The 13,832-nt window shown below is 49.8% G+C and overlaps 1 protein-coding gene and 1 pseudogene across 1 annotated transcript in view; one reads left to right on the top strand and one right to left on the bottom strand.

The window, feature by feature from the left end:
• Positions 1-4,228, bottom strand: part of Wwc1 (WW and C2 domain containing 1) — a 155,477-nt gene extending 151,249 nt beyond the window's left edge. Inside the window, exon 1 of the mRNA XM_041676108.1 lies at positions 3,516-4,228. Within this exon, the coding sequence (XP_041532042.1) occupies positions 3,516-3,634 (119 nt within the window). The 5' untranslated portion in view covers positions 3,635-4,228. The remainder of the gene's footprint in view (positions 1-3,515) is intronic.
• Positions 4,229-10,427: 6,199 nt separating this feature from the next.
• LOC121463715 lies at positions 10,428-11,024 on the top strand (annotated as a pseudogene).
• Positions 11,025-13,832: the final 2,808 nt, after the last annotated feature.

Raw genomic sequence — 13,832 nt, 5'->3', positions numbered from 1 at the left:
TGCCCCTCCCCTGATTGGCCTTGACTTGGGTAAAGCCTGGGTGCTACTGCAGCCTTTGGCCCAGTGGGCAGGGTCCAAGCTGCCCACTGGACCCTCTCCCGTTGTTGGGACAACCGTCCTCAGGAATTCCAGCCTCCCGGTCTTCGCTGGGTGAAAAGGGGAGAGAGCTGGCAAAGCTGGCAGCTTGGCTGCTCCTCCACTCCCCTGGTGAAAGGGGGAACTGAAAACTGGATTCTCTGCCCCCAGCAGCTCCCCGGACAGCACACAAAACAGCTTAGTCCCAGAGGGTGGAATGTGCCAAGACATTCTTTAGGGTTGGTAACCGGAGACACTACTTTGTCCTTGGTGGCTGAGAAATCCCTTTTCCAACTGAAGGACCATTTGACTGACTTCTTTGAAATTCGGGGGAATGGGCGGGCATGGCTGTGATGTGGGCTCAGATACACACAATCTTAAGAGAGTGGGATTTCCTTAAATGTGATTTCTCGCTTGTTTCCCACCACTAACTAGTTGTGGAGATGGAACTAACCACTCTGGGGGAATCTGCCTTCCTTCCCTACCCTCCCCACAAAACAAAGTCGGCTCTTTTCAGCCTTGTTCAGCTGCCCCCTGCTCATGCTCCTAGACAATCCCCATCATAGCTCCTTCTCCTCAGAATCAGCTAGGGTAAGGAGAGACGGGAGGGCTGAAACCAAAGCTCTGGGCAGCCGGTGGAGAACACTTAGCCAGCCTCTTCCATCACCCAGGCAGACTCAGACCTTACAGAGGGTAAGCAATGAGCCCATGCCCACACAGGCAGAACCCCTAACCAGGCATTTCAAAGACAGAAAAGCAAACATCCTTTGCACAGCTCCATCCCAAAACTCACAGGGGTCTGGAGAAACCCTGAGCAGGTGGGATGAGCAGAGAGTACAAGAATAAAGAATAAAGAATGCAAGAGTCTCCATCAAGCACCGGTCATGGGTGTGACTTCTCACCAAGCCAATCTGCCTAAAAACAGGTTGCTTGGGCCTGGCTTGGTGCAGAAAGTAAGACATACTATCTAGTCAAAGTAGAATTTTTTTTTTAAAGATTCTTTTCTATTAATGGCAATGTATATTAATAGTTTCTCATTTGTTAAAATGATACAAAAATTTTTAAGTGAGTTGAGGTAAAGCTGAGCATTAAGCCACAGTTCAGGTGGATATATCAAAAAGTTATGAATATGGCACACAACTCTATAACCTGGGATATTATGTTCCAGCTAGGTCAGTTCTTGGAAAGCTGTTCACTTGCCCTCTTCCAAGGGCAAAGGATTACTTGTATTTTCGAGAAGTTTTCTATGTTGACTTATTCCCTCAGAGGCATGCTCATCGAGGCTGGCAGGGTAGTCCTTACCCACAAACATGACATCCTCCTATTAACAACACCCATGCTCAACTGCTGGGACTTACAGTGTAGGACACACAAGTCTGAAGTTGTCTGTTCTAAGGAGAAGACAAGGGAAAGGTGTTGCCAAGCTCACCAACACCGCTCTAGATCCCCTGGGATACCTTGACCTGAGAGGCGTGGGGAAGAATGGAGGACACCAGTAGAGGTTACGAAGTCAGAGACTATAACAACTTAGTAAAAGTGGAAAGAGCCAAACAGTAGAGCAAATTACATCCCTGAGTTTCCGACTTTCTCTTGTGTTTAAAAATAGGAAAATGGGCTAGATGCAGTGGCACGAACTTTTAATCCCAGCCGTCTGGAGGCAGAGACAGGCAGATCCCCTTTAGTTCCAGGACAGTCAAGCATACACGGGAAGCTCTTATCCAAAAAAACAAAACAAAAACAAACAGAAAATGAACAAGCAAACAAAAAATAAAATATAAGCCGGGCAGTGGTTGCTCACGCTTTTATTCCCAGCTCTCAGGAGGCAGAGACAAGGCAGATGGAGGCCAGCCTGGTCTACAGAGTGAGTTCCAGGACAGTCAGAACTGTTACACAGAGAAACCGTGTCTCAAAAAGAAAGAAAGGAAGGAAGAAAGAAAGAGAGAGAGAGAGAGAGACAAAAGCAACAATAAAAGAAAGCCCTCAACCAACAACAACAAAAAACAAAACCCCAAATCTCACCAAAATATATAAATAATAAATAAATAAGGGAAAATAGGAATTAGGAGTTGGTGAAATGGCTCAGAGGGAAAGGCATTTGATCACGGGAGGCTGCCAGATGGAAGGAACAAACCTGACTCTTACAAGTTGTCCACTGACCTCCACATGCGCACACACATATAAACATACACACCATTAGTAACCACTGAAAGAGCCAGAGGGGTTAAGTCAGGGGAGTATGGGGAAGAATTGGGCTTGCATTTTCTGTATCCTTTGCAACTTTGTGTTTTGATACAAGGTCTCACTCTGTAGCCCTGGTTGGTCTGTCTTTTTGAGTTCTCATTACTACTCCTTCCCTTCCAAGAAAACTATCAACCAGACAAAAAAGGAAACTGAGGCCAAAAGATGAAAGCAGCCTGCCTAACATTCTGGAGCGTTAGATTTTTTTTTCTTTTCCAAATTACACAAGGACCAGAGTTGAGCTAATAGTAGCATTCATGAAATGATGAATGAATGGATGGATGTACTCAAGAGAAACTGAATTCACGCTGTGTGGCTTTTTTGTTTTTGTTTTTTCTTTAATCTTGATATACAGGGTCCTTCATCTTCTGGTGCTTCACTGGCACCTAATCCCCAAGGTCACAGACCAGGTGAAAAGTCAACATTCCTGGGGCAGTCTACCTGCCTCAGTCAAAACTACACCCAGCGAGGTGCCCACCAAGGTCAGGACTGGCTGAGGAGCCTCGGCCCCACGAAGGAAAAAGGGAGGAGAAGAGGCTACCGGCAGAGCTTTGCCAGAGGCCTCTCACCTCCATCTGCATCCTAGCAGCTTCCAGCTTGCTGTGAGATTCCTGGAGAACCAGTCTCCCTCTCTCGCCCTCCCCCGCTCCCTCCTTCCCCTCCCACCTCCGGCTTCCCCAGACTTGTTTCAAAGCTCTTCTCAGCAGCTAACGAAGCACCTGTCAAAAAGCTGCTTTCTTTTCGCCAAGCAGAATGTCCTTCCTCCAGGAGTCTCCTAATGACCCTTGGGCTCCCTACCACCCCTAGATACCAGAACCACCTCCTCTCAGACAGGGGAGTCCCTCCTCTCAGACAGGGGAGTCCCCAGGGATGATTCGCTTCACCTGACTTGGTCTTTGCCTTCATCCTGGCCAGACCCCTCTTTCTAAAGGGGTCGGGGACTCCTCTAGAGCTTAAGGTCAAAACTCTGGGCAGGTGCCACTGGGGCCTAAGTCCTCCACCTGGTGCTGGCTGTGGGCGGCCCGCTTGGCGTCCACCCTTCTCTGCAGCTCTTAGGGCAGAAGTGCAACCCAAGAAGGGGTGAGGGTGTGGAGGGGGCAAACTAAGACCTTCTAAGAGGCACGCAGAGTTGCCCTGCACACCAAGGGCAGGTGCGGCCCAGGCGCGGTGCCGGGTCCGGATCGGAGCTCCCCGGGTCCTACCTGTCCCGTGGGTCGATCCAGCTGGTGGTGCGGTTCCTGTGGTCTATGTAGTAGACCTTGCCGTCGAAGTCGCGCGCCTCCTCCCAGCCCTCCGGCAGGGGTAACTCCGGCCGGGGCATCTTCCCGAGCGCGGCCCGCGCTCCCCCATGCAGCTCACGGCCGCCGCGGGGCTCAGCGGCTCGGGCCGGCCGCTTTGGGTCCAGGCGGCCGCCGGGGCAGCATGATCGGGGGGTGGCGCCCGCGGATCGGGGGCCCTAACGGGGGCCGGCCGGAGTGGCGCCGCTGTCCATGCGGCCCTGCGGCCCCAGCCCCGCGCCGCCCGCCTCTCACGCTGCCATGTGCGCCCGCCGCGGCGCCCAGCCGGCCCGAGTGTGTGGCCAGCCGGCCGGGAGAGCGGCCCGAGCAGCCGCCTGTCGCCTGCCTCCACCGCCGTGCGCCGCGCTCCACGCCGCCGCCTCCCGCAGTCGCTGCCGGCGCCCCGCCGTGTGCCCCGAGACTTCTGCCTCCGCCAGGTGTGGCTCCGGCGGTGCAGGTAACTGCGCTGCCCCGGAAACGGGAGGCGGAGCGCCGGGCTCCGGGGTTCCCGGGTCTCCTCCCCGCGCCCAGCGCCGCGAGGGCGGGTCCTAGAGCCCCAGACGCGCCCCCTCGTGGGACAGTCCCAATCGCCGACCACCCCTGCGCTGCCCCAGGAGGCTAGGCTCTCTCCACGCCGAGTGGCCAGACTCTGCACAGGTGCCCCCAAATCTCGACACACCCTGTTTTCTGTGACATAGAATCAGGAGTCAGGCAAGAAGTGGTTAAGTGAAAACATTCTTGCAAATCGGGGAACATAAGTTTTCCAGGATCTCTCGTCCCTTCCCCCAGCGCTCACACCATCTGTCTCCCTCCTATTCAATTCTCCCCACGTTGTTTCAACCCTCCCCTCCGTAATTTGCAAATGTAGCTGGCTTTCCTCAGGGTCCCTAAAATTAGGAATGCTATGGATCTGACTAAGAGAATTTCCAGCGGATGGCAAGGGAGGAGAAGGAAGGACATACCTTGCTAGTCAGTTATAGTGAAGTGCACCTGTCTCTCAGCTACACAGGAAGCTGAGGCAGAAGGATTGTTTGAATCCAAAAGTTCCAACCTAAGTCAAAACAGCAAACACAGAAAAAAAAGAAATGAAAAAACAAACAGCAAACCCTAAAGCAAGAATAAATAAATGTCCCGAGAAGCTAAAAATACTGAATTAAATACGAAAAGAAGATGGAGTCTTCCAGTTAAGAAACCTCTGGCTTTGCCCTTGTCTGTTCCCTCTTAGGTCTGGTGTTTCCCTAGTTTGAATTTAACCACACCTGAGACAGGAAGCTGGACAGGAAGCATGAAGTCCAGTACCTGGGTATCCCCTCGTCAGAATCCCTTGGTTTGGGGAATAGCCAGTCAATTTCCTGTACTGTATTGGAATCCCCGTTTTGGGCTTCAACTCCTTTTGATAGACAAGGCCTTTCAGGGTGCAAGCCTCCCATCTAAATGTCCTGAGGCCTGACCTAGGGGATTAATGGAGCTCTTCTTCTCTTCCTCATTCTATAAACACTAAGCTTCAAAGTCAGGAATCTGAGACCTCACTGGGGGTCCTCATCACCCAAAGGCTGGAGTTCTCCCTTCCTCTACAGTTCCTCTGATGGGTCAAAGCCCTCACTATAAACTCTAGCTGTTTTTATTTGTGCTGTCAGGGACAAACCCACGGTGTCACGCCCTGAATTGTAACTCCAGCAAAACCATCCAGTTTGTTTTGATTCTTTCACCTTTTGAGACACAGCTCTGGGTGGCCTGGAATTCACTATATAGAGCAAGCTGCCTTTCCTACCTCTGCCTCCCAAGTGTTGCGATTACAAGCGTGAGCCACCACACCACGTCCAACAGTTTCCAATTGTGAGTTAGAATAATAACCCCGGAATAAAGGTGACGCAGGGCTGCATGCTTCCATACACAATCTCAGTTAATCTTCACGAGAAAGCTTTGGAGAAGGTGGGTATATATTTGTACCCATTCTGGAGATGAGGAAACTGAGGCCTCAAGATGGCCAGGGATAGAGCTAAGAAGATATGCAAGCCTTTCTCATTCTAGCACCAGCTAAACCACCAGGCAAACATTCATCCTGCATTGGTTTTTGTCTGAGTTTGGGGTGTTTTTGAAAGAGTCTTGTGATTCAGCCCAGGGTAGCCTTGAACTCACCATCCTCTTGCCTCCCCCTCTGAGAAATGTAATAACTTAAGACCCCTTCCGCCTGGTTGGGACAAGCAAAATGACGTGAGAAAAATAAAGGCTTAAGCCATTACCCCAGAAATCTCATGAGGGTCCGTTTGGAGCACCCTGGCTGGTGACCAGCACATGTCTACGAAGTGTGGGTCAACTGAACAACTTTCTGCTCAAAAAACCCTTGTCTTTTCCTTCCTGAAAACTACATGTGGCTGCTATGACAAGTCTAATCGGTGTGAGTGAGTGTGTGTGTGTGTGTGTGTGTGTGTGTGTGTGTGCGCGCGCGCGTCTTACTTTCCAAGCTTCCTCACTGGATATGCTGTATCCCAGATCCCCACAGCCTGACATTTTCGAGGGACTGGCTCCTCTGAGCCTTTACACCAGGCCTCAGGAGCAAGAATTGGTTCTTTAAAGACTAGGCCTTCCTGCCCCAACAAAAGGTTCCCAGGTTATCGTCCAGAAGCTGCAAACAGGGTGATGTCATCTACAGATGGTGGCCTGCCCCCCTGCAAGGCCTGGTGAATCATCTCCAGGCATTCAGAGGCCCAGGGCAAGCATGGAAGAGATTAAAGGTAAAACCTGCTGAGCCTTGTTATAGGTTGAATTGGTTGTTGTTCTACAGGTGACTGAACCACAGGAATTCAAACCGAAGACAGCCCCAGCCTTCTTGGCCTTCCTCTGAGGACTCTCTGGCTTACAATGTGCTGAGTTCAAGAGTCTGGATATCATAGCGTTGGGGCTGGGCAGAGGGGACTACCAGCCACACCAAGGCTGTCTTTACTTTTATAGGCTGGTGGGAGATGACAACACAGGTTGTTTTGGTTTTAAAGTCAGTGTTCAACGAAAACAAAGACCATTTTCCACCCACGTCTTTTTTTAAAATTGATTTTATTGAGCTCTACATTTTTCTCTGCTCCCCTCCCTTCGTCTCCCCTCCCCTCAACCCTCTCCAATGGTCACCATGCTCCCAATTTACTCAGGAGATCCTGACTTTTTCTACTTCCCATGTAGATTAGATCTATGTATGTCTCTCTTAGGGTCCTCATTTTTTTTTTTTTTTTTTTTTTTTTTTTGCTTTTTCGAGACAGGGTTTCTCTGTGGCTTTGGAGCCTACCCTGGAACTAGCTTTGTAGACCAGGCTGGTCTCGAACTCACAGAGATCCGCCTGCCTCTGCCTCCCGAGTGCTGGGATTAAAGGCGTGCGCCACCATCGCCCGGCTAGGGTCCTCATTGTTGTCTAGGTTCTCTGGGATTGTGATTTGTAGACTGGTTTTCTTTGCTTTATGTTTAAAAACCACTTACAAGTGAGTACGTATGATAATTGTCTTTCTGGGTCTGGGTTACCTCACTCGATATCGTGTTTTCTAGCTCCATCCATTTGCCTGCAAATTTCAAGACGTCATTATTTTTTTCTGCTATGCAGTACTCCATTGTCTATACACATGTCTTAAGAGATTTCATGAGAATGAGGAGGGAAAAATTAGGTATGAAAAGAAGAAAGGGGAAAGGAAAGGGAGGGAGAGAGGGAGGCTGAAGAGATACTCTCTGGGCAAGAGCAGGCATTCCTTTCTAACAGGACAGGGATTTGATTGCCAGCACCCATACCAGGCTGCTCATAACTGTACCTCCTGCTCCAGGGATCTGACACACCTCTGGCCTGTAGGCACTAGCAATTATATATACATATATATCACAAAATAATAAAGTAAATCTTAGAGAAGGAGAGTGATGGAGAGACAGAGAGAGGGGGGAGAGAGAGAACGGCTATATCAGAAGTGGTCTCTGGGGCTGGTGAGATGGCTCAGTGGTTAGGAGCACTGACTGGTCCTCCAGAGGACCAGGGTTCAATTCCCAGCACCCACATGGCAGCTCACAGCTGTCTGTAGCTCCAATTCAAGAGAATCTAACATCATTATACCAATGTGCATGAAATAAAGTTAAATAAAGTTTTTTTTAGTGGTTTCTGACTGGCAGCTGCATGCTTTAAGGGGCTGAAGGCTTGGAGAACCTTTCCTAGAATTTGTCTCCCCACTCTGTCTCCCTACCTCATGCACACTGTGGAGAATGCACACTGTGACGTTCTGTGCCTAAGCCAAGTCCCCTTTCTTTAGTCATGCATTACTTGAGATTCGTAATTATGCCCCGGATTGGTGGTTTGAATGATAGGAAAATACATCCTTAGCCAGAGAGAAAGTCTGAGTAGAGGAAACCTTGGCAACGGGAGAGTCCAGCCAGAGGACATTTCCAATTTACCTCTGGGTACTCAGGACTTAAGACAGTGCTGCGGAACAAATTGGGCAGAGTCTAAGATAGCCTTTTCCTTTTCCAGTGGAGAAACAGTTTCTGTGCCTAATGAATTGAGCCCTTGTTCTTACCGGTTCCCCTCTAAAGAACCGAACTGACATTCTGAAAGGCAAAACGACTTTCCTACAGTAACAGAGCCCAGATTCCAAAAGTGGCTTCCAGTGACATAAATATATATATATGTGTGTGTGTGTGTGTGTGTGTGTGTGTGTGTGTGTTTGAGATGGGATCTCATGTAGCCCAGGCTGGCTTCAAACTCACTTTGTAAGAGAGGAAGACGCTGAACTTCTGATCCTCCTGCCTCTACACCCTGAATGCTGGGATCCCTGGCACATTTTATTACACCCAAGAAAGCGAAACTTTAGGGCCACAGTCTGGTTGGAAGGAGTAGGGTAGTGTTTTCAGCATAGACCACCCTTGAACTCTGGCTTTTAACTGGTTGTGGGTCAATTTGGAGGGAGAGGAGAAAGCCCTGGAGATCTGGGAGGACAGCCAAAGTCAGACCATGGTAGAGTCTGTGTGAGCCGAGAGCTCCCGATTCTGAGCTGAGGTTATGCACACCTACCTCCTCCACCACTTGCCCAGAGCTGTCATCAAAACCCACTTTAGGGGCAGAAGGGGCATTTAGCAAGTGGGGAAGCAGGGCATTTTCTCTCTGTGGTGCCCGCCTCCCTTCCCAGCTCCTTCCCTTCCGGCTTTATTCATTAACTGAACTGGATTTCTCCCACACCAGTGGCTATCCCGGAGCTGGCTGGACAGGTTGCATCCATCCTATTTCCAACTCTCTCATCAAAGAGTCCTCGGGGGCCTGGGAGCTGTTGTGTCTTTCACCCAGGAGGAAATGAATTATGCACTGTAGGAGGTGGAGATGAAATCGCGGTTTCAAGCGTGGGGGGAGTACAAGGAGAAAGCAAGCCTGCGAGCCGAGGGCGGGAACCGGAGCACAGAGCGCAAGCGTGGTCTCCTCCACTCCTACCCCTGCAGCTCGAGCGAGCGGAGCCCTGGTGGGAAATGGGGGTGGCGCGCGCGAGAGAGAGCGCGCGCAATAACTAGCAGGCTGGCTGCAAGTCCCCAGGGTATTTATAGCACTTCATCGCCATGGTACCCAGAAGCTTAAATTAAACTCTAGCCCAACCACTAGAGATGCTGAAGGTGGGATGCTCTTTATCCGTACACTGTGCAGGTCTGACCCCGAAGCCTCAGAAATTTAATCACGTGAAGATGAGCAAAGCACGTGAATTTTATAAACCACCCCTCAAAGAAGGATGTAGGGGCGTGGCTTAACCCCAGATAACCTGCCTCCACTAGGTGGCTGGTTAGAGAAGGCAGAAAACCAACAAACCAAGGCTGAAAATTGCTTCTTTATCTTGGTGGATGTGCGATTTGGTATGTATGTGACGCTGTGCCCCTCTGAGCTTCAGTTTCCCCAAGAGTAAAAATGCCCACTGGAACTCGTTATGCAGACCAAGCTAGACTCGAACTCACAGAAACACTGGTGCTTTTGCCTCCCAAGCACTGACGTTAAAAGCATGGGCCATTACCCCCTTCTGGCTTGCCTATGCTCTTTAACAACTAAGTGAACCGATGCGACTTTTGGCTCTAATTGTCCACGAACTCTAGAACCACCCAGAAAGAGAGTCTCAAGGAGGAATCTTCTAGATCAGGTTGAGTTTTTTGATCATCTTAGTTGAGGTGGGAAGGTCTGCCTATTGTGGAATGCAGCATTCCCTGGGGTTGGGTACTGGATGAGGTTAGCAGAGGTCGCTTGTTTGTTTGGTTTGGTTTTTTGAGATAGGGTTTCTCAGTAGTTATGGAGTCAGTTCTGGAACTCACTCTGTAGACCAGGTTGGTCTCGAACTCACAGAGATCTGCCTGCCTCTGCCTCCCAAGTGCTGGGATTAATGACCTGGGCCACCACCGCTTGTCTTCCCTCTGCAGTAATATCAGTCTGTCACTTGGAGTTTGAAGCAGGCAAATAAATCCTTTCCCCCTTAAAGTTGTTTTGTAAGTGGTATTTTTGTCAAAGCAACAGTAATGAACCACGAATGGAAACAAAGGCTTGCCTCAGCCCTGAGACTCGAAGTTCTTTTAAGGGCAGGAATTATGGTCTGAATATAAAGTATTCAAGCCAGGTGTGATGGCACACATCTTTGATCCATGCACTTCCTAGGTAGAGGCTGGGGGATGCCAGCGAGTTCAAGGGTAGTCTGGTCTACATAGTGAGTTCCAGATGAGCCAGGGTCACACAGTGAGACCCTGTTTCAAGAATGAATGAATGATGAGAGTGAGTATGGCGGCGGGGTCCTGGCTCTGAAATCCAGCGCCATCCTCTCCGGGTGCGGGGCGGGCCGGCTTGGGGGATTTGTTCCGCGCTGACCGGAGGCTCAGCGATCCCGGGCGATGGCTCCTACAAAGAAGGGTGGCGAGAAGAAGAAGGGCCGTTCTGCCATCAACGAGGTGGTGACCCGAGAATACACCATCAACATTCACAGGCGCATCCATGGCGTGGGCTTTAAGAAGCGTGCTCCTAGAACACTTAAAGAAATCCGGAAATTTGCCATGAAGGAGATGGGGACTCCAGATGTGCGGATTGATACCAGGCTCAATAAAGCCGTCTGGGCCAAAGGAATAAGGAATGTTCCATATCGTATCCGGGTACGTTTGTCCAGAAAACGTAATGAGGGTACGTTTGTCCAGAAAACCAAACAAACTCTACACATTGGTAACTTACGTGCCTGTTACCACATTCAAAAATCTACAGACAAGCCGGGCGATGGTGGCGCACGCCTTTAATCCCAGCACTCGGGAGGCAGAGGCAGGTGGATCTCTGTGGATTCGAGACCAGCCTGGTCTACAGAGCTAGTTCCAGGACAGGCTCCAAAGCCACAGCGAAACCCTGTCTCGAAAAACAAACAAACAAACAAACAAACAAAAAATCTACAGACAGTCAATGTGGATGAGAACTAACCTACTGAATCTCAAATAAAGTTGGAGAACAGCCAAAAAAAAAAAAAAGAATGAATGAATGAATGAATGAATAAATAAATAAATAAATGAGGCATTCTCCCCAAAGGCTTCGTCCGGACCTGGGGGTGCCGTCAAAGGAAACTGGAGCAAAGACAGTGCTTACATCATTAACGTTCATCCACTGATGAGTTCGTATTAAATGTGCTTGGTTGGAAGAAATGGGCCATGTGAGGGAAAGAAGAGGACCTAAATAATTGCTGGAGGTTGTAAACTGCCTAGCGTGTGTACGCTGGGAACTGAGCTTGGATTACCTGAGTGAGCAGCAGGTGCTCTCAGCCGCTGAGCCATCTTCCCAGATCTCTCAGTTACAGGCCACCACTCCCTGCATCTCTGAGACCCTCACAGCTGAGACGCTGCAGTTGTGCTGAGACCTCCATTCTGAAGCGGCCATCAGCTAAGCACCTCACGTGCTATAGGTGAGATGGCCTGGCCATCATAACTTTATGTGTCCTTCCCTCTCACCATATCGTGAGGCTGTGTGTCCTTCAGGCTGAGACTTCTCCAGCTTAGATGTGGCTTCCTGCTATGCTTCTCAAAATTGGTCTGTAATCCCTTCGACCTTCAAGAAAAAAAAATCCCTCCCACACATCCTCTCCAGGACCACAGGCCTCAGTGAGGACAGATTTCTTGGTTCTTCAGTTTTTCTTTCCTACTTCCCCCATCTCCAATGCCCAAGTCAGTGCCCCCACAGATAACCCCTGAGGACAGAATTATTGTTATTAAGCTGGGGGACTGTGCCCTGGTCAGGACCCAGGGCCTATTGTCACTACTTTTTTTTTGCCCATTTTCCCTGCTCGTAGGGAGCAGATGGCTTTAGTCTGTTGGAATAATTAGGAGCCCATATGCCCCTCAGAGCAATAATTTGCCCATCTGTAGTAAGGAATGAGAATTATGCAGTACCAAAGCGTCCTGCATGAACGAAGTTCTGCCTTTGAGTCTGAGTCTGAAGTGTCTTCCACGGCTCTTTATCTATCCAGAGCCTTCTGACTATGAAGATGCTAGAAAGAAACCAAATAACAATACGGATGCACTGATTCACTAGGGATCCTGGAGTACTTCACAAATGAACGAACACCCTAGCAGCAGCATTCTGGAGATTGCTGGAGAGACGGGGATGTGGCTTGCATCTTAGGCGGCCGGCATCGTGTCAGCGTTAAGTGTCTGGGGATTTACAGTGGTATGGTTGTTATGCAGGAGAATAATTCTTGTGCTTAGGCGCTCTCTGATGGCACACTTAGGAGTGCCAGGTCGTCTGTAATGTACCTTCAGACGTGCCAGTCACCACTGGGCCATTTCAGAGGGAAGGGGAGAGTGTAAATTGTGACCAGGATGTTAACAGTTAGCAAATAGTCACAAAAGATTGTATTCGGTGTTTTATTAAACTCCTGCCTGGTTTCTCACAGGGTCTCCTATGGAATATTTCTCCATCAATACTGGCTGAACTACAATAATTAATTACTAGGTTGTCTAAAAATGCACGCTGGATTGTTTAAGATGAACTCCTGACTTCCTATCTACTAACTTTTGATCTGGAGCCTGGAGCAACTTTCTAAACGATGAACCCAGCAAACCGCGATCACAGTCTGGTGAGCCATATGGCCTGAGTTCAAAATATATTTCACGGAGCTTTTATTTCACAGATCTTCATATTTTGTAGCAGATGCGTGGGTGAAGAATAGGAAGGGTGGGGAGGAACTTGGGGTAGCCCAAGCAAATCAAATTAGTTCTGTGTAGCTGTGACCACATGCCACAGGTCCTGGTCGGATGCTAAGAAGGATGGACTCCTCTCCTGTCCACCTTCCTGGACAGATCCTTCTGTGACCCTGGAGTAGCTCAGCTGCAGGTGGCCGATATCTGCTCCACCAGCCAGCATAAGGCCAAAACTTCTCTGAAGACTGAAGGCACACACGTTCCTAAAATTAGGGATTTGTGAGCAGGCAGAATCTTGGAGCTTTCATTTCCTTATGACCATGTGGGAATCCCTATGTTTGGCCTAAATACAGAAGCTTTCATATCCTACAGCCCTTGAAGTGGAGGATTAGACCTTCAGAAAAGGGCCTGCCCTGTGACATGGGCTGGGTACATGATGGAGCAGACGTTTGGTGGCCTTCAAAGTCTGTTAAGCAGGGGCTTCCTTGAGGGGCGGCACTGACCACAGCCATGAAGAAAGGGTCTGTTCGGCCAACCGCCACACCATTCTGCACATACCTGATCTCATCTGATCGTCAAAACTAAGCAGAATGACTGCGCACACACTCCGAACCAGGGATTTGTCGCTTTTCATCTCCCAAACACATTCCAGCCTCCAGGCTGGGGCTCCAGACTCAGGCCTGCTTGGCGTCAACATGCTAAGTATCTGGTGTAATTTAACCCTGGGCATGTAGAAGATTGCATCAGTCTGTGAGATCTTGCCCCTGAGAACTTGGTAGCGTTCTAGATTAATCTAAGCAGGGATCTGTAGGCTGCTATTTTCAGAGCCTGAGCCCTGCACTGCAAGTTCTCACACTCGTCTCTCACGACCACCTCAGAAGAGAAGTTAATGTCCAGTCAGCAGGTTAACAGGTCATGAGGTCGCCCCAGGCAAGGGGTACTTTCATTAGAGCAGGGGAGAGCCTGGATCAGCATGGAAGCAAATCTCACCTCCCCTTGGGACCACCTGGCATGCACACAGCCACTGCCTGGAGAGTGTGCCTCAGAGTCCTCCCACCACGGGCCCGGGAACTCCCTTCCTCCAGGTGGCGGGGAAGC

This window comes from Microtus oregoni, unplaced genomic scaffold (genome assembly GCF_018167655.1).
Source record: "Microtus oregoni isolate MIOR12 unplaced genomic scaffold, Mior012 000027F_ref0000203, whole genome shotgun sequence".
NCBI classification, from domain to species: domain Eukaryota; kingdom Metazoa; phylum Chordata; class Mammalia; order Rodentia; family Cricetidae; genus Microtus; species Microtus oregoni.
Note: the sequence above shows the minus strand (reverse complement) of the source record. Positions and strands in the feature narration are given on the sequence as shown.